We start from the raw sequence: 17,432 nt of genomic DNA, 5'->3' as shown, positions 1-17,432 counted from the left end.
GTCGGGGCGACGGCGGGAAGACCTCGGGGCGACAGCTGGGACCACGGGTCGCGGCGCTACAGCCCGAAGGGGCGGCGCAGCAGTGGAGCGCGGGTCGATGCAACCGCAGGGACGACCTCGGGGAGGCAACGGGGAATGCGTATCGCGGCACTATGGCCCGAAGGGGTGACACAGCGGCGACGCGCAAGTCGATGCAGCCGCGAGGAGAACCACGGGGCGGCGGTGTTGCGGCCCGACAGGGCGACGCAGCGGCAGCCCATTGCTCGATCGGTGGAGAGGCGCGCTGTACTTGGGACGATCGTCACGGGATCTAGGGAGGCGCGCGCAACCGACGGGCCAGGTCGGTCGCACGGCGTAGATGAGGCGGATCGCGCCGGCGAGCGGGTGATCAAGCCGATCGCGTGCGAGGTCGGGGACGCCGCTCGGTGGAGGCGAGATGGCGGCGGAGTTCGAGATGAAGCCGACGACGACGGGCGGCATGGGATGACGTGCGGACGAGCACGTCAGCACCGGCACCTGGGCTGCCAAAGCAGTGCCGGCGCCCGGGCAGCGAGGCCCGAGCGACCAACGGAGCAGCGGCGCCCGAGCTCGAGGCAGTCGACGAGCCTGACGCAGCCGGCCCGACGCAGCTGGGAACAAGGCCGGCGTAGATGGACGGGTGTGCCGGCGCGCGCGGGGCGGCTGTGATGGGCCGCCGCATGGCGTGATGCTGCCGGGTCGGGGCGATGCAGGAGTCCCGGTCGGAGCAGGGCGGTGACGGCCGGTGCAGGGCGACGGGCGGGCCGACGCGCGGATGGCGGCTGGCCCTGACGGGCCGCCTCGGCACGCGTGACCGCCGGGTCGGAGGAGAGGCCGGCTGGTCGCGCCGGGGTCGAAGTTGATGCGCGCGGGGTCGACGGCGGCAGCGGGCGACGCAAGCCGATCTTAGATCGGAAAACTAAAAATAAATGCCGATCAAAGCGACCAGCGAGAGAGAGAAAATCCGGATCAAGAGGTCGGGAAAAAGACTATCTAGGGCAGCCGGTCAACACGACCGGCGACCGAACCCTAGGTACAGGCGGCGCGGCCGGTGGCGGTCATGGAGGCTGACCGCCCCGGGGCGGCGCGGAGCGGAAGCGGCGGCCGGTGGCTAGGGTTGGATTGGTTAGGCTGATACCATGTTAGAAGGGAGAGAGGAAGATTGGTGGAATAGTTGATTGTATTGTTTGAGCCTCGTGGGCATATCCAAAACAGTATAACAGAGCTAGTTAGGAGCCTCCACATCGATTTAGATTCCTTAACCGTCCGATCTGGTGTACGTACGTCCCAGATGGGTGCATTTACCCGAGATCGCCCTAACAATCCGCCAAAACTGGGCCAGCCGAACGTTAAATGGCTGCTACTCCGCGGGTCTACTTGGACGTTTTCTGGTTGATTGGGCTGAAACGTGTGAAATCCTCAAAAGAACTGACATGCCTACACGCGAGGCCCGTCCGCTCTCTCCCTTTCTATCTCCCTGATTCAGTTGTTCTTCGTGCAACCGATGCGATGCCGCGGTCAGGCGGCGCCGGTCGCGGCAACGGCGACGCCGAGGTACCGGCAGTGAAGGAGCCCAAACGGTGCTCCCTCCAAGATTTCGTATCGACTATCAAACTATAATCCCCGAAAATCCTAGGTTCGGTATCGATGTCGCTGATCCGATCCTCTAGCCCTCATTCGGATCTCGATCTCTTTCAACTCTTCACGCAGGCACTTGTGATTCACCGACTTCTACCTCTACCGGCAGGCGGTAGCACCCACCACGACTAGCCAGCTCGCCCGACGGCGACGCCGCCACTTGGCATCCCCATGCGGCCCGACGCCCTTCCACACCCCATCCATGTCACCGGTTCCTCCCCTGCAGGTACAACTCTCGTATTTGGCAGAGACTAAAGATAAGGTAAGCAAAAATTCAATTGCCAGACGATCGTATTTGTCATAGTACCTACTCTGAATATTTCAGTCGTTGAATTCTGATCTATTCCAAGCCGTCTTCCCATTCTTGGAAAAAGTTACCTGTAAAGATTCATACTTTTGCCTGTATGGTCTGGTTGTATTTATTTAGTACCCAGCAATGGGCATTGATTTGCTTACCACATTTGAATCAATTATCTCTTTCTTTAAATTCAGTTTACTGATAAAGTTCGCCCCTGAAGAAAATGGGTTATGCAGAGATAAGTGGCCTTGAGGTAACACATCTTCGTGTAGTTGTTTCCACACACTTCCTTCATTTTCTATCTGATCAAATGATGGATCTACTGTTGTCCATTTGTATAGATCCTGTAAATTAAGAAGAAAGGATATATTAAATGTCTGGTGCTTCCAGGGTATGTTAGTTTGTGGCTTTTTACCAATCTAGATTTTTTTGTAGCAAATCAGAAATTAATAGGATGGTTATATATCAACGTTATACTCTTGCATTTCTGTACTGCACACCTCATGTTTAGGATATACACCCAATAAAAATTGGAACGATACAACTAATTCACAAAATTAGTTTCTTTGTGTCAAGCATGCTGCAATTTTATTTTAGAATTTTTAGGTTCGGAAATGGAGATATCTACTCTGATCTTATACCTGAAGCTTTGAACATATACATTGTGCACTATCTACATTGAGATACTGTATTAAATTTCCCAAGATTCCTCGAAGAGTTGTACTGTCTAATTATTTCAAATATTTCCTCTTTGATTACTGATGACTATATGAGCAAGTTGATACAAACTTAAATTTCCATGTTTTCTGGCTTCAAGTATTTTCACTATTCTTAACATTTTATCATAGAATGGACAGGCGCGGCAACGCGCGCTATCATGGTCTAGTATATAGGAGTGCAAAGATCAACTTAGAGTACAAGACAAGGCAGGATCAAATCCTAGTATATCCTATACTTCCTAATAATCATTATACTCAACACCTATTGTTCCTCATTGGAGGCTTTGTATGAATTGCTCGTAGTTTGTGTTCCAAATTAAGCATCTCACAATACATACGTGTGAAAATGACAACTATGGAAACTTGTTGATAAGAGGAAATAAGCATATATAGCTTGGACTTGGATGGCTCGCACTAGACCCAAATTTTCGGAGATCAAAACTTTTGCCGAGGATGGAAAGCAGACAAGACAAAATCGGTTCCCATTTTTCATTTTCCAACATACTGAAAATATTCTTGTAAACTGAAATCCTATTACAAAGTTATTAACCAAATTAAGTAGCATGCCAATTTCTCAAACTTGAAGAGTAGTAAATTGTTGTGATTCTAATAGGCATGAGGCATAAAGTTACCGTACACAAAATGCATACCAAGTATCAGTAACAAACCATAATAAATCATGGATAGGGAAACTAGCAGCTACACGCAGATGAAGATTACCAACTGACAGAGCACTCACAAATGTGTCTACAATTTAAACTAGTTTAGTCCAGTCTCACATAAGCTGCTCGATCAACTGACAATCAATGGACCGGGCAAAAATTGGTGTCTTGTTAAGCATACAAAACTTTCTCCGACATGTTGGGCATCCTACAAATCATACATATTTCGGGCCTGGAGAAGGTTAGTAACACTTGGCAGAGCTCTTCAGCTTTGTTTTCAGTGACTGAGTAATGGAAATTTACTGTCATCCTTTTTAGCACCGGTGCCCAACTGAATAGACGATCCACAACACTGATTTCATGTTCACTTCCTTTCAAGTCAAAGATTTCTACTTTTTCGAGGCAATTCAACAAGAGTTCCCTGGTTTTCCAGCTTGATGGCTGATCACATATACAACCTGATGGGCACACAGTTTCTGCCTGAAACAAGGGCACATTGGCTTAATAAGACCAACCGATTTGGTTGGATGGACATAAAATTATAGCAGATAGATGACAACAAACTGAGAATACTCCTAGACAGATAAACAAATTGAGAATAGCATACCTCGTGTTCAGGTGCGACAATAAGACCAAGATTCAGCCTTCTTATTGCAGTACACATCCGCAGAACATGAAATAAGCTGGCTCCAAAGGAATGCCCACATGCCGTTATGCCCAATCCCAATAACTTAACATCAGGAACCCTTGTTATATCTTCCATAAAGTATTTCTTGTTAGCTATGTCCTGTCAGTTCGTATGAGAGGTCACACACAAAAGGATTATATTATACATATATAGCAGTTCAACAATGACAAAAATTGTACATAGCATGTTCAACAATGACACAAATTATACATAGTATACATGAACTCACCGGGGGGCAATGAAGAGTGATAACAAGATTGTGTAGGCATTCAAAGCGCCGCAAAAGAAGCGCACAATTACGGTTGTGCGAAGCAATGTAGTCCTTTCCATATACGATAAATTGTTGGAGGACAAGCCGTTGTAGGTGCGCCATCTCGCCAAGATTGACAGAGTTTTGATCATAATCATCTATCCATGCGAGCTGCAGCAGGTGTGGGGCTGAGATGCTGGCAACCGGCTGCCGCGCAACTGGAGCAAAGCAATCCTGCACTTTTAGCTGATGGAGTGATGGCGCCACGATGGTGAGCTGCTGCAAGTCGGGCAGATTATATAGCTCAATTTGTCCAAGAGATTCCGAGTGGATTGCGAGGCCGCCCACACCCCGGACGTCATCGACGAGAAGTCTACCCAAGCACGGGCACCGCGGCGAGGAGACAATGGCACCGAGCTCGCACATACCGTGCAGTCGGAGCTGAAAGAGGTGAAGAAGACTGAGTCGGGCGAACACACCGGAAGGCGGCAGCGTAAGGCGGAGGAACCCTAACCGCATATAGATCCCGGTGGCGCTCTCGAAGCACGGCAACTTCAAGGCAGCTCTTCTCCTAGCCATGACCCTCTGCGACAGATAGTGGCAAAACAGTAAGCCGGAGAGGCGGCGCGCGGCGATAGGGAGCCACGCCCCCGTGGGCCCGGAAGAGGCATCCTGTCTGACGATGACGAGCTCCTGGAGCGTCGGGGCCTCGTGGGCGGCGAGGGCGGAGCGTATGCGGCGGGGGTCCGTCGCGTTGTAGAAGTGGAGCTTCGGGAGGAGGGCCCAAAGGTGGCGCCAACGGCGGGAGAGGATGCTGGTCCGGGCGGCTGCAGCGAGGCAACAGAGCTTGAGGAGGATCTGGATGAGGGTGTCATCGTGCAACGCACTGAGGTGGTCCTCGTCGCCTCCGGCGTCAGAAAGCTTCGGCCGCCGCACCTTCGGCATGCTCTCCATGGATGCAGCCACCTTCAGAGTTTAGATCAAATATGGTAGGTCGCCTCTAGCGGCGATAGGGATGCGCGGAGGAGCTCGCTGGGCTTTTTGGATGGGGGCATGACCGGCGGCGCACTTGGGAACTCCAGCCGATACCATGGTTATGTAGATGCAAGAAACTAGGGTTTTCCGAGCTTAGAGCATATCCGCCGTCCGATTGATTTGCCGATGCACTAGGGCCACTCAGAGCTTGGACCATATCGTCCGCCCGATCGATTTGCTGATGCGATCGTGGGCGTCTATCTCTGGGTCCGGATCATTTCAGTCGTTCGATATTTTTTCACGCGAGCTCGGTCGTTGGATATTTTTCAGGATTTGGGTGGGGGTAGTTTTGGGATTTCGCATGGTGGCTTAGGGTTTGACAGGAGAGGGCTTGGCCTCTTCTTTTTTTTGCGAAAAGGACCCTAGCATTAAAAGAAATACCAGACAGTACAAAGCACCTCAACAAAAACGAAAATTACAATGGAATCCTTGAGATGCCCTTCGTCTTCAACCCCCAGACCATGTCGACGGTGCGCCGACACTGCCACTCCTCCCTGAGCCGTCCTGACGTTGTTGGATGCGGATGGGAAGCGCCGAAAGGGTCAAGAAGACCACATCTGTCCCGAAGATGACGAAGGAGGAAGAACCGCCGATGAAGCTCCTTGACGATCCACAGATCCCTACGGCCAGAAGAAGTCCTCAAGAACCACACAAATCCCACAAGCTTCTCGACGTCGTCGCCAAGATGGGGCTGAAGCCGTGGAGATTTTATTGGACAAGATGCCACCACCACCACCTGAGTGTCGTCCCACCAAACATTAACCCTAAAACCAGGAAAATGGAGCCCTCCCGAGACGGGGGCCGAGATCCACCCGGCCTCCATGGCCCGAAGGCCACATAAGTGAGGTAGATCGGCGGCGGCGCCAACGGGAGGCGAGGGAACCCTAATCACCCGTGCACTCTTTCTCTCTCTGATGTGGCCTCTAAGCGGGTGAAAACCCTAGCCGCCACTCCTCATCGTGCCCTTTCGCTCCTTGCAGTGCCGCCGCGCTTCCATCTCCTTCTCTCCCCTTTCCTCTATAAGAAAAAGGTTCATGTTATTATGTTGCTGGCCTCCATAAAAGTTTGATCTACCTTATTTTGACATATTTTTGTTCTACCTTGGTATGCATTGTACCATACAATTGTGTTAAACTATTACATAAATAGCATGCATGTGCTCAAACCATTTCAGCTTAATTTACATGTATTGATGTCATCTTTCTTCTCACGTATCAAAAAGTGCACTAGCTAGAATTTACTTGTTTCTCACATACATATGCACAAAAAGTCATATGTGTTTATATTATGTCCCTTTTCACTAACAAGATTTTGCTACGATGTTCTTCTTATTTTTCAATAGTCATTGGCGTTTAGATACCCTTATGATTTAACAAGAGTTCTGGAGTTCGGTTGCACCACTGAAAGTTTTGATCTTTTCCAAGTTTCTTGCATTTTGTTTAAAACACAACTCATGTATCTTATGTGAATTGAAGAATATTATTCTACATATACATATTCATTAAGACCAGATGACCAATCATGTACACAAAAAGTCCATTGTTAGTTTCATTTTTTCATTAAGTGTTTTCATAGTATATGTTTCGTGATGTTTCACAACATTAATTTAATTTGTTCCACTGAAAAACTTATTCAGTTTCATGATTGAATAATGTCTTTTTGTATCTTGAGTTTCAGTAGGCAATAAACTGAACCCTGCCATGGAGGCATGGACAATTGCTATTGTTGTGTGAAAGGAAGGATTATATACCAAATGCAGATATACATAGTGGCCAGATAACCAATGTTGCCCAGTTTTTTTAGCATCAGTGACATCTTTTTTTGTTCACTATCTTCGTGTTGTATGCTTTGGAAGCATCACCTACAGAGGAAGGTCTCATCACCACTACTGGCTAAAAATGGAGCTTCTTAAAAAAATTCTATTGGTGAACCAAAGGTAGGTAACCAGAGATAGATGAACCATAATCCAGTATTGTAGCTCGGAATCACTTGGAACATGTTTCCATATCTGTTTGCAGATAGGCCAATCAACTTATGAAGGAGGGGTCCAAAGAGTGGGATACAGAGCTTGTAAACCAAATCTTTCATCCTTTCGATGCCGAGGAAATATGCAAAATCTATACGCCAACCAGTACCACCGAGGGCTGCATTGTGTGGCACTATGACAAGTCATGTAGTTTCATGCTCAAGAGTGCAAACAACCTTGCGTTGCAGGGGCGAACTCATGGAATTTTTGCCGCCTCGAGTTCGTGTGGAAAGGCATATGTTTGCAGCATTTGGGATGTCATATGGAAATTCAAGGCGTCGGAGAAAATCATAATTTTGGGATTGGAGGGTAGCAACTAATACTTTAGCTACCAAACACAATAAACCGAAGAGAACATTAGAACTTGCTGATGTTTGGACTATTTGTGGCGATGCTTCAGAAGATGAATATCATGCAGTTGTGGCATGCACTAAAAGCAGAGCCTTTGACAACTGACAATGGAAAGACCGAAAGAGGCATCTACCGGAGCTGCAGCTCGGAATCACTCGGAAACGGCGACGCTTGGGCCTGGGCCTGGGCCGGGCCTTAATGCTCCCTCCCGTTCTACGGCAAACCCCCCGTACGCCGCCCGTAATGCGCCTCCCGTTCAGACCCACCGTGGCCGTAGCCAATGCCGACGCCGTCCTCCCCCGCGTCGGCCCCGTCGCCGGCTTCGGCGCCGCCACGCCGCCGGACGCCCGCATGGTCAAGACGGGCTTCGACCCGGCCGCCTACCGCCTCAACCTCCACCTCCAGTCGCTCATCTCCTCCGGCCGCCTCGCGCAGGCCCGCGCCCTGTTCGACCAAATGCCCCACACCAAGAACGCCTTCTCCCTCAACCGCATGCTCTCCGGCTACTCCAGGTCGGGGCAGCTGGCCGCTGCGCACCAGCTCTTCCTCTCCTCCCCGCCCCGCCTCCGCGAGGCCGTCACCTGGACCATCATGATGGCCACCTTCGCCGCCGCCCCCGGCCGCGCCGCTGACGCCCTGGCTCTCTTCCGCGACATGCTCAGGGAGGGCGTCGCCCCAGACCGCGTCACCGTGTCCACCGTGCTCAACGTGCCCGCCTCTGGCACCGTGACCGCGTCGCTCCACCCTTTCACCGTCAAGCTCGGCCTCCTCCGCTCCAGCGTCGTCGTCTGCAACACGCTGCTGGACGCCTACTGCAAGCATGGCCTCCTTGCTGCCGGCATGAGAGTGTTCCAGGAGATGCCGCACAGGGACTCCGTCACCTACAATGCCATGATGATGGGGTGCTCCAAGGAGGGGCTGCACAGGGAAGCACTGGGCCTATTTACTGATATGCGCCGCGCGGGTCTTGACGCCAGCCAGTTCACCTTCTCCAGCATGCTCACCGTAGCCACAGGCATGGGTGATCTCCACCTCGGGCGCCAGGTCCACGGCCTCGTGGCCAGAGCCACCTCGGTGCACAACGTGTTTGTCAAGAACTCGTTGCTGGATTTCTACTCCAAATGCGACTGCCTTGCTGAGATGGAGAAGCTGTTCGACGAGATGCCAGAGCGCGACAATGTCTCATATAATGTCATGATCTCAGGCTATGCTTGGAACCGGTGCGCTAGCAGAGCGCTGCGGCTGTTCAGAGAGATGCAGATACTCTGTTTCGACAGGCAGGCCTTACCTTATGCTAGTTTGCTGAGTGTTGCTGGCTCACTGCCTCACATTGGGATTGGGAAGCAAATACATGCTCAGCTGGTCCTTCTTGGCCTTTCTTCGGAGGATCTTGCGGGCAACGCCCTGATTGACATGTATTCAAAATGTGGGATGTTGGATGCTGCAAAGACCAATTTTCTCAACAAGAATGACAAGACAGGCGTTTCATGGACAGCAATGATAACTGGGTATGTCCAGAATGGGCAGCTGGAGGAAGCGCTGCGGTTATTCTGTGACATGAGAAGAGCTGGTCTGAGCCCGGACAGGGCGACATTTTCAAGCATCATTAAGGCGTCCTCAAGCCTGGCAATGATCGGGTTAGGGAGGCAGTTGCATTCTTACACCATCAGATCAGGCCACATCTCCAGTGTGTTCTCAGGAAGTGCCCTTCTTGACATGTACGCAAAGTGTGGCTGTTTGGATGAGGCGCTCCAAACATTTGATGAGATGCCTGAGAGGAATTCGATCTCGTGGAATGCTGTTATTTCAGCCTACGCGCACTACGGGCAGGCAAAGAACGCCATCAAGGTGTTTGAAGGTATGCTTCATTATGGTTTCAAACCAGATTCAGTCACCTTCTTGAGTGTACTGTCAGCCTGCAGTCACAACGGTCTTGCAGAAGAATGTATGAAATACTTTGAATTGATGGAAGATGAATATGGCATATCCCCCTGGAAAGGACACTATGCTTGTGTTATCGATACATTAGGTCGGGTGGGACGTTTTGATAAAGTTCAGAAAATGTTGAGTGTGATGCCGTTTGAAGATGACCCAATCATTTGGAGCTCCATTCTTCACTCGTGCAGGATCCATGGAAACCAGGATTTAGCTAGAGTGGCAGCTGAAAAGTTGTTCAGTATGGGATCCACAGACGCGACACCTTACGTTATACTGTCCAACATATATGCAAAGGCCGGTAAATGGGAAGACGCTGCCCGTGTTAAAAAGATCATGAGAAATAGAGGACTTAGGAAAGAGTCAGGTTACAGTTGGGTTGAAGTCAAACAAAAAATCTACAGCTTTTCTTCAAATGACCAAACTAACCCGATGATATCCGAGATGAAAGAAGAGCTAGAGAGGCTGTACAAAGAGATGGATAAACAAGGATATAAGCCCGACACTAGCTGTGCCTTGCATCAAGTGGATGATGACTTAAAGTTGGAGTCATTGAAATACCACAGCGAGAGATTGGCCATTGCATTTGCTCTGATTAACACCCCACTAGGGAGGCCAATTAGAGTTATGAAGAATCTATCTGCTTGCCTAGACTGCCATGCTGCAATCAAGATGATGTCAAAGATTGTGAACAGAGACATAATTGTAAGAGATTCAAGCAGGTTTCACCATTTCAAGGATGGAGTTTGTTCTTGTGGAGACTATTGGTAGGGATTACGCTTTCTTGTGCAAATGAAGGATGCACACTGAACATGCTGACAAACAACTAAGGATTGTAAGAGCACATCTATCAGGTAACTTAACATTTTTGGTATTTTTTGTTACCATGTTCCTTATAACTAGTTTACGAAATGCTTCATTAGGTGTATTTTTCTTTCATGTACATAGCTGGAAGTAGTCTGATAGCCATTTTTTAGGATAAACAAGGCTTACTGTACGTAAGGCTTGACACTACCCCATTTCAAATAACTAAGGGAACACTACTCCTCAAATACAGGATATTGATTTATTTTATTTTGTATAGCATGTTTTTGTTTCAGTTCTTTGTTTTTTTGAATCCATTGCCTTCGTGCAGTCTTCATGATAACGGAGATTTGAGAAGGATGTGTTTCTGTAGCTGTAGGTGATAACTTTTTTTTTACTGAAACTACATAATTATTTGTTCTTTCTATGTGAAATCTTTGAAAGCCAGATACAAATCATTGCGATATTTAACCTTCACTACTTATAATGCACAAATATAAGATTGTATATTGTTATTATGTTCTTCTATCCTAGAATTATTTCCCTTATCTGCCTATCTTAATCATGAAATTAATTCAATTTCTTCTATTATCTTCATGTGTTTGGGACTTTGGGGATAGGATTCTCAAAGCTTATAAAATTATTTTCAAAGCTTGCCTAGTAATTTAATCATATAAGTTGAAATTCAGTAAAACATTCCCACTTGACAGTTCTGTTCTTATTCCCTAAAACGTTGATCCAAGTGTCATAAATGACACCAGACACTTAGCTTTTAATGGCATGTCAATGTCTTCACGTTATATACATTTTCGAGATGGAACATATTTCAGCAGATTTCTCTATTCGTCCTCTGGATGGAGATTTCAATGTACTATGCACCTAAATTATTTTGACATGCACCAGATATTTTGGTGGCCTCAAGCCCCCAACCCTCTGCGTCGTCCGGGTCCGCTGTGTGTGCTCCCGTCCGTGTTGCCAAGGGACGCCTCCTCCTGCCATGCTCCTGTCCAATATTTTGTTTATGGAAAAATTTCTTACCATCGCCTCACCTATTTGGACAATTAGGTGAGCTCTACAATTTGGTTCTGTATCCGTAAGAGGGAACATATCGTGAGTTAGTCATGCTACCATAGTAACATAAACTCTTACTCTGTAGTTACAATCCCTAAATTGTGTTGAAATTCAATGCTAAGCAAATGGAAGATAACAGTTTGTACCGGCAAACGGTCAATTACAGTACTTTGCCCCACTAAAAGAGAGGGATATTATCTTTGTCCATGGTGCATCTTGTTTGCATTTTCCCGTGATAGAAACGGGTGCATTTCATTACATTTTTCCATGCTGGATTTTAGATACGATGTTGATGCCTACAATTCTTTTTACTGAATTTATGTGGCAGATGAGAACTGATACATTACTGCCCTCAGTCCTTTTGCTTTTATGTATATTTAGGAACATGATACTACACTTGATCTTTTCGCAAAATAAAAACTGTTTGCGACAGAGATGATGCCTATGATTTTAGTCAGCTAATGCTGATGCTATATGGGATTTTGTTTGTATTGAAGGAACTGTGTACATAATGAACCATATATATTACTTATCCAGTGATGTATGCTCATTACTAATCCAATGTGTTGTTTTCTTGTGATGGAAACTGCTGCATTTGTTGTCCATTTTGCCATCGTGAGCTTCAGATAACTACTTTGTGTGCAAATATGCCAATGGATAACATCCTCTGGATTAACAAGTTCCTGTGTGCTGCTGCTCTTACTATCTGCCTGGTAGGCTGGTCTGACAGTGCTATTGATGTCTTTTTCCTCTGGAGTACCAAGAAAAATAGCAGGTAACAAAAATCTCTTTTTGTGACTTCTTAAATGTTTATTTCTTGAATGAGTCCATTCATTTGGTATTTCTCTTTGTTATTGAAAGGTCTGTGATGCTTAATGTCTAGCTGTTTTTTTGGTAAACCATTAGTTAAGAAGGTTGGTGATTATATTTAGTTTGTACGCCAGTAAAGGCTGTATGTTAAGTGGTAAAAAAGCAGTAACATACTAATTAGATTCTTTTATATTTGTATTTGCTTTGCCTTTATCTTCCTACAATAGTCAGTTGTTTTTGGCAGTCTGTGCAAGTAGTCTCATGGTACATCATGGATAATTGGATAGGCATTAGATCACTGTTTCGCTTATCTGATCAATTTTTTGTTTCAGCTACCCAATTTATGTCTTGATGGTTGTCTAAGATGTGTTTCACTTCTTTGTTCAGATCATCCCTGCAGTAGAAGCCATGCAAGCGCCATGTAAAATGGTTTTCAATCGGAACCGAAGCCATCTATTGGAAGTAACATCTGTAGGGACTGAACCTGTATGCCACTCCCAGTAATATAGAGGGAAGGCAATAACAACATTGTTTGTTGTTGGCTTATAATGGGTGAGTTCCTACTCCTTAGATTCCCCTGTTTATCACCTGCACACCTTGGCTAAGATATGATGTATACGATGTGATGTTTCTTAAAATTACCTGCAAGTCTGAATCTTTTAATTATTTGTACAATATTTTGCATTACTTGGCCATCGTTTATTCCTGGTATACACATCAAATTTTCAGATAACATTGTTTTTCAACTGTGTTCAATCTAGGTTATTAGTAAAATATACTCACTGTTCTGCGTTCTGCCTTGATCCGCTGGCTACATTTATTTGGTTGGGTTAGTGCAGGTAACTGGCCAAGCTACTTCGCTCACTTTCGCTATCTTTTGCGGGGCCTTCTGTGTGTCGTTGTTGTCATTCTGGGCCTTACTGCTTGGAGGGGGGTCAGGGGCATTTTCTGCACATGAAGAGGGGCGTCTGTGGGGGTATTGGCGAGAAGTAGGTAAGGTAAAAAAAAAAACTAGGCTCTATCCACATCTGTTCAGGCAACTAAAATTGGTCCCCTTGCTCATTTCTTTTTCACTTACTGTATGTGAAGCGCTACAACTTTATTTCCATTGCTGCATCTTGCTTTTAGTGTGCTAATTCTGTACAAACAATAGATCATTTATACCCGTCAAACAATGGATCATTTATTGTAATGACTGGACAATGGCCTGATAGAGTTTTCATGACCATGTAACTTCTTGACATAAGAAAGTAAAAAGTTCTGTGAGCTTCTTCTAGAAACAAATTGTGGTAGTTTATAATGTCCTAGGTTTCTGACGTTTTGACAAAATTAGCAGACAATAATGTCGCTAACAAAATGTGTCATGCAAGGCAACATACTTAGATGGTGTGATTCACAAGAGGATCTGCGTGTGGCCAGTTTGTGTGGTGTATAGTTTGTTTTATTCTTTATTTATAGTCTAAACTGAAGCAGTGAAATTTCAGAAAAAATCTATATTGTATTTTGCTTCATTAATATGTATTTTACTGCAATTTATAGGTTAGATTAGATTTCTTAGACTAATCTACCTGAATCGTATCTTGTATCTAATTTCTAACTATTCTACAGTTAGGCCAACTAAAATACATGAGCTAAAATTTCATTGCGAGCCATGAAATGAACAGACAAAAAATCGTTCACATGAAAGTTTACCACCACCACAATCAACCTGATAAAACTGTCACTCAGCTCACCTCTTGGTTCTGCTCTCTGTTTTGTACCTTTAACATGATCAACACCAAAAAATAAACAGGCATTACCACGGGCGTGGTGTGCGCTGCGCTTTCTGGCGCTAGTGCAGCTTCAACTGTTGTAAGAACTGATGACATAGTGTATTAGTTCCATACAACAGCTCTTCTCAGAGATATGATAACTGTCGAACCATGTTGCAAGATATTTTCTTGTTCTCCTTCTAAGGGAGGAAATGTTTGACTGAAAAGCAGCACTGCACTGCTGTACTGTATCAGCAAAACTCTAGTCAAATTCCTACTGCGAAACTGGGAGGAAACCAGCATTCGACCATAATAGGTGCTGATTCAGATAATTTTGCATATCTGTACATTTGCCTATTCATATTGATATTCCTTAGCCTGTCTGTCCCATCAAGTCCATCTTGCAGCCAAAATCCTAATTTATATGAACGCGCTAATATTTAGTATTTGTTCGTGCGGCTTCGCTTGTAGCATGTAACTAAAAAGTTCAGTAGTGGAATTGATCATTCTTGCAGCAATTGCCAATCTCCTTAATTTGGTGTAATTGGATGTGCATAATGACGCTGTATTTGGAACTATGCTAACAAGTGATATTATTTTACGCAGAGTTGACGACATCGATTATGCGGTACTCATCACTGAAACTTGATATTTGCTTCATTCTCTCTGAACTTGATAAATCTCATAGAAACTTGTGCGGCTGAAATTGCTGCACATGGATGGTATAAATTTGCTGCCCACTCATCCATTGCTTTTGGTCAGTGGTCACCCCTCACTCACCACTCACCAGCAGACAGACAGGTGAAACGGAGGATAAGGTCTGCGACAACAGACATGGCATGGCCACTGTTCCAGCTCCAGCTCCTGCTCATCGCCGCTGCCGCCACCACTGCGGCGGCGGCGTCCTCAGCGACGACGCCCGATGGGCCGGCGCCGTGGCCGGAGCAGTTCCACGCGGTGCTGTTCACGAACCTGACCAACGTCTCGATCGCATCGACGAGCCCGGCGCTCCGCCTGCACGACCTCTACTACGACTGGCCGCAGCGGCGCAACCTGAACCTGATCCGGTACCAGCTGTCCGGCAACCCGCTCTACGACGTGGAGTGGAACAACGGCACCAGCTTCTACTTCGACTCGGCCACCTGCCGCACGCTGCAGTTCCCCGTCGGCGTGCTCCGCCCTGGGTGGATCGCCGAGGGCGGCGCCGTCTACCTTGGCCGCGAGACCACCGGCGGGATCGACTGCCACGTCTGGTGCAAGGCTGACTTCATCGTCTACTACGAGGACGCGCTCACGCGCCGCCCCGTCCGCTGGAACTTCATTGATGGTATGTACGGCCCGGCCGTGATCCATATATCCCCACGTAATGTCTGAACTTTACTTGGTTTGATGGAGCTTTGCATGGTTGCAGTGACGGGGATAGAGCAGTTTGTGATGAGCTTCGAGGTGGGCGTGGTGCTGGAAGACGACAACCAGTGGCAGGCACCCGCGCACTGCTTCCTGGACGACGCAGCCAACAAGACCAACGAGCACGACGATCATGTCGCTGTTTCGAATGGCGTCATGGACGCGGTCAGGCTATTCAGGAAGTTTGCTGGAGCTGCCGCCGCCTACTGATAATATCTGAATATGAATACTTGGTGTGTTTTTTCACACCTTGCTACTGGGGAAATGGTTCATCCAACCATTGCTACTGGAGATGGCACTCTGAAAAAACTCGCGCTGTTCAATTTAATTTCTTTTGTACCAAAGTTTACATGTTTTCTCTCTCATGCACAAGTACTGATCGCAAGGCAACTATTGAATGTGTGACTTATAGCTTACTTAAAGATAACACCCTTCTGCCTATATCCACCAATATTTTGAAATTTCTTTTGGAAGCTTACATACGAAGTTGAAACATGTTTATGCAAAGTAATAGTATGTAGTTTCTGATGCATAAGTACCTCTGTAACTGTATTTCCTAGACCTCTAATCTCCCTAAGTTCATGTTATATTGTGCTTAATCATTCTTGGAAACCCATGTTTTATTGTGCTTGCAACCTTAGTTTCAAAACTCAGACTGGGCAAGAGAACCGTCGAGTGTCCTTTTTGCCGGTTCACACAATCATTGGAAGCATGGCTCATTAAGGAGTACTCCCTCCGTAAAGAGTATAAGAGCGTTTAGATCATTAATGATCTAATTCTTATATTTCTTTACAGAGGTAGTATTTTGTAGTTATGTTCATGTAAAACATTAAAGGATAACAGTCCCTCAGTAGGGTCCATAGTTGCACAGGTCTTGCTGGCAGAAACAAATATTCGATGTTTGGCATTCCGCGCATCCCTGGCTCGTGTTTTAAGAAGGGCAAAAGGTTATTGTATTGTCAAGATCCCGATCCTAAGTCACACCGATCTAGCATGTAACACATCATATCACTTTGCGGCCTCACGCACGGTATTCCCACGGATGCCACCTTACCTGGCACTGTGCCGGCCCAGCCCACTGGCGCCTGCCAGTCACCACTAACCTCGCGCCAGAAGGACGCAGTGCGCGTGGCCGCTGCTCGCGGGCATGCGCCTCGCCAGCTCCTGCTTGCCGCTGAGGGTCTGGACGCCTCCCCGAGTGCCACGCACCCCCCCCCCCCTCGACCCCTGCACCTCTCCCCTCTCTCCCGGGACCCCCTGCCCCTCCTCTGCTTTCTTCCCGCAACGCCATCGTCGCCGCCGCTCGCTGTTGCCACGGCCAGAGCCACCTCCTCGCCCTCTGCCCGAGTCCAGAAGCTCCGCCTCGTTTGCCTCGTCCTCTCCGTCGACTCACGCGACGCCGGACGCCTCGAAGCGCCGCCCCCGACGCCTTCTTCTTCCTCGGGTCGCCGAGATCGCCAGGGGGAGACGTGCGGCCGGCCAGGAGGGGCGCGCCAGGAGGAGTCCTACTCCCACCGGGAGTAGGACTCCCTCCCTTTTCCTTGTTGGACTAGGAGTGGAGGGGGGAAGAGGAGGGAGAGAGGAAGGAAAGGGGGGCGCCGCCCCCCTCTCCTTGTCCTATTCGGACTAGGGGGGAGGGGCGCGCGGCCCTACCCTGGCTGCCTCTCCTCTCTTCCACTAAGGCCCATTAAGCCCCCGGGGGGTTCCGGTAACCTCCCGGTACTCCGGTAAAATTCCGATTTCACCCGGAACACTTCCGATATCCAAACATAGGCTTCCAATATATCAATCTTCATGTCTCGACCATTTCGAGACTCCTCGTCATGTCCGTGATCACATCCGGGACTCCGAACAACCTTCGGTACATCAAAACATATAAACTCATAATATAACTGTCATCGAAACTTTAAGCGTGCGGACCCTACGGGTTCGAGAACTATGTAGACATGACCGAGACACGTCTCCGGTC

General features: G+C 47.6%; 3 protein-coding genes and 1 long non-coding RNA gene across 4 annotated transcripts; 3 read left to right on the top strand and 1 right to left on the bottom strand.

The window, feature by feature from the left end:
* Nucleotides 1-1,425: 1,425 nt before the first annotated feature.
* LOC120975327 (uncharacterized) lies at nucleotides 1,426-2,754 on the top strand. The gene is made up of 2 exons (XR_005771109.2): nucleotides 1,426-1,654; nucleotides 1,729-2,754. It is a non-coding gene; the product is annotated as an uncharacterized lncRNA (long non-coding RNA).
* Nucleotides 2,755-3,158: 404 nt separating this feature from the next.
* LOC120976427 (putative FBD-associated F-box protein At5g56440) lies at nucleotides 3,159-5,341 on the bottom strand. The gene is made up of 3 exons (XM_040403400.2): nucleotides 4,253-5,341; nucleotides 3,943-4,122; nucleotides 3,159-3,815 (listed from the first exon to the last, which is right to left on the bottom strand). Exons 1-3 carry the CDS (start codon nucleotides 5,225-5,227, stop codon nucleotides 3,507-3,509), a joined length of 1,464 nt encoding a protein of 487 aa, XP_040259334.1. The 5' UTR covers nucleotides 5,228-5,341; the 3' UTR covers nucleotides 3,159-3,506.
* A 67-nt stretch (nucleotides 5,342-5,408) lies between these two features.
* LOC109777408 (putative pentatricopeptide repeat-containing protein At2g01510) lies at nucleotides 5,409-11,702 on the top strand. The gene is made up of 2 exons (XM_040403399.3): nucleotides 5,409-10,474; nucleotides 11,328-11,702. Exon 1 carries the CDS (start codon nucleotides 7,884-7,886, stop codon nucleotides 10,389-10,391), a length of 2,508 nt encoding a protein of 835 aa, XP_040259333.1. The 5' UTR covers nucleotides 5,409-7,883; the 3' UTR covers nucleotides 10,392-10,474; nucleotides 11,328-11,702.
* A 2,916-nt stretch (nucleotides 11,703-14,618) lies between these two features.
* On the top strand, nucleotides 14,619-15,914 carry LOC109777410 (uncharacterized protein At4g14100). The gene is made up of 3 exons (XM_020336048.4): nucleotides 14,619-14,684; nucleotides 14,819-15,383; nucleotides 15,468-15,914. The coding sequence occupies exons 1-3, from the start codon at nucleotides 14,634-14,636 to the stop codon at nucleotides 15,671-15,673; spliced, it is 822 nt and encodes a 273-aa protein (XP_020191637.2). The 5' UTR covers nucleotides 14,619-14,633; the 3' UTR covers nucleotides 15,674-15,914.
* Nucleotides 15,915-17,432: the final 1,518 nt, after the last annotated feature.

The sequence above is a fragment of the Aegilops tauschii genome, chromosome 3 (assembly GCF_002575655.3).
Source record: "Aegilops tauschii subsp. strangulata cultivar AL8/78 chromosome 3, Aet v6.0, whole genome shotgun sequence".
NCBI lineage: Eukaryota > Viridiplantae > Streptophyta > Magnoliopsida > Poales > Poaceae > Aegilops > Aegilops tauschii.
This window is presented reverse-complemented; position numbering and strand designations above follow the sequence as displayed.